Source organism: Oryza sativa, chromosome 8, assembly GCF_034140825.1.
Source record: "Oryza sativa Japonica Group chromosome 8, ASM3414082v1".
NCBI classification, from domain to species: domain Eukaryota; kingdom Viridiplantae; phylum Streptophyta; class Magnoliopsida; order Poales; family Poaceae; genus Oryza; species Oryza sativa.
Genome location: NC_089042.1, coordinates 25,161,292 through 25,163,496, shown reverse-complemented (window position 1 = coordinate 25,163,496; position 2,205 = coordinate 25,161,292). Strand labels below are relative to the sequence as shown.

Genomic DNA, 2,205 nt, shown 5'->3' with positions numbered 1-2,205 from the left:
TGAGAACCATATTGTCTCTCTCTCTACTAGTAAAATAACAAAACTTTACCATGTATCTAAACACCAATTAATAAAACTTCAATGCCAAACCTTTTATCACTAAATTTTTTTTAAAAAAATTGCCACAGTAAATTTATCTAAATATGCCCTAAAAGCCTACTTATTATGCTGTTGTTAGCCCAAGGGTAAGATGGGTATTTTGGCCACTGTGAATGAATGCTCCATCAGCTATAGATTCTCTGGTTTTGATTGCTTCGTAGGCTAAAGCTAAAAAAACTGAAGAATGCTTAACGAACGCGCTTGGTGGAGGGTAATACGGTCATTTCAACACTCTGCCACCCTCTACTAATAAAGCTTAGCTCTGCGAGCTCACCACTCTCACTCTGCAGTGCAGTGCCCACGCGAGCCGAGACGAGACGATGGCATCATCTCCCGCTCCAAGCCCCGCCGCGCCGCCGCTCCTCCTCGCCGCGCTCGCGGCGCTCGCCGTGGTCGCGTCCGCCTCCGCCGCCGCGTGCTCCGCGGGCGACCGGGACGCGCTGCTGGCGATCCGGGCGGCGCTGTCGGAGGCGCACCTCGGGGTGTTCTCGTCGTGGACGGGCACCGACTGCTGCACCAGCTGGTACGGCGTGAGCTGCGATCCCACCACCGGCCGCGTCGCCGACCTCACCCTCCGCGGCGAGGCCGACGACCCCGTCATGGCGCCCGCCGGCCGCCCGGCCTCCGGCGTCATGTCCGGCTACATCTCCGACGCGGTGTGCCGCCTCGGCCGCCTCTCCTCCCTCATCCTCGCCGACTGGAAGCAGATCTCCGGGCCCATCCCGCCGTGCGTCGCCACCGCCCTCCCTTACCTCCGCATCCTCGAGCTCCCCGGCAACCGCCTCACCGGCGAGATCCCGCGCTCCATCGGCAGCCTCTCCCGCCTCACCGTGCTCAACCTCGCCGACAACCTCATCGCCGGCGAAATCCCAAGCTCCATCACCTCGCTCGCGTCGCTGAAGCACCTCGACCTCACCAACAACCAGCTCACCGGCGGGATCCCGGACGACGTGGGCGACCTCACCATGCTCAGCCGCGCGCTGCTCGGCCGGAACAAGCTCACCGGCGCCATCCCAACGTCGGTCGGCTCCCTGACCCGGCTCGCCGACCTCGACCTCGCCGAGAACGGCCTCACCGGCGGGATCCCGGACAGCCTGGGCGGCGCCCACGTGCTCACCTCCCTGTACCTCGGCGGCAACCGGGTCTCCGGCCGGATCCCGGCGAGCCTGCTGCAGAACAAGGGGCTGGGCATCCTGAACCTGAGCCGGAACGCCGTCGAGGGCGCCATCCCCGACGTGTTCACCGCCGAGTCCTACTTCATGGTGCTCGACCTGTCCCGGAACAGGCTCACCGGCGCCGTGCCGAGGTCGCTGTCGGCGGCAGCGTACGTCGGCCACCTCGACCTCAGCCACAACCGGCTGTGCGGCTCCATCCCCGCCGGCCCGCCGTTCGACCACCTCGACGCCGCCTCCTTCGCCAGCAACAGCTGCCTCTGCGGCGGCCCGCTCGGCAAGTGCACGTGACGTGCCCCAACCAGAGCCGTCCGATCGATCGGGAGAGCCTGATCGAACGTGTGGTGTGCGATGTACCGTGTACGATGCAACGAACTTACGTGTTCGTATATATGGTTAATTAGTTGCTGCTTAAGTATTAACTCACTTGGGCTATAGTTTTGGGCTTGGGTACATATAGAACAAGATGAGAATTTGTGCCTAGTGTGTGTGTGTGTGAGAGAAAGAGGAAGTGGTTAAGGAAAAGAAGAATGTTTTCTCTTTCCTGCCTTTCTCTTCTTTATACTTTTAACCTTTTTTGCTAGTGATTTACTTGATAGTTCTACTTTAAAGTTTGTATTGTACAAGTGACAAAAGCATAAGAAATGCTAAAGATCTTGTATGAGAGGTTGTGGTTTCATATTTGTGCGCTTGGGTACTTGGCCCAATTTGAAAGGTCATAATAGATAAATGGATGATAAATCGTATGATTTGGTGATAATGTTTGATAATACAAACGAATGATGAATTAATTAGTATATTGCAAAGTTAAAAAGTTGTCACAGAAAAAGTATTCTATGCAACTTATATATAAAAAGATTTAATTGGCGGCTTGCCAATTTGTTAAAAAAAATATATGGTTTTAAAAAATTACAACGATTTGGAGTTTAGAAAG

At 55.4% G+C, this 2,205-nt stretch overlaps 1 protein-coding gene across 1 annotated transcript; it reads left to right on the top strand.

The window, feature by feature from the left end:
• Nucleotides 1–359: 359 nt before the first annotated feature.
• On the top strand, nt 360–1,950 carry LOC4345978 (DNA damage-repair/toleration protein DRT100). The gene has a single exon (XM_015793419.3). It carries the CDS (start codon nt 420–422, stop codon nt 1,560–1,562), a length of 1,143 nt encoding a protein of 380 aa, XP_015648905.1. The 5' UTR covers nt 360–419; the 3' UTR covers nt 1,563–1,950.
• The last annotated feature ends 255 nt before the right edge of the window (nt 1,951–2,205 follow it).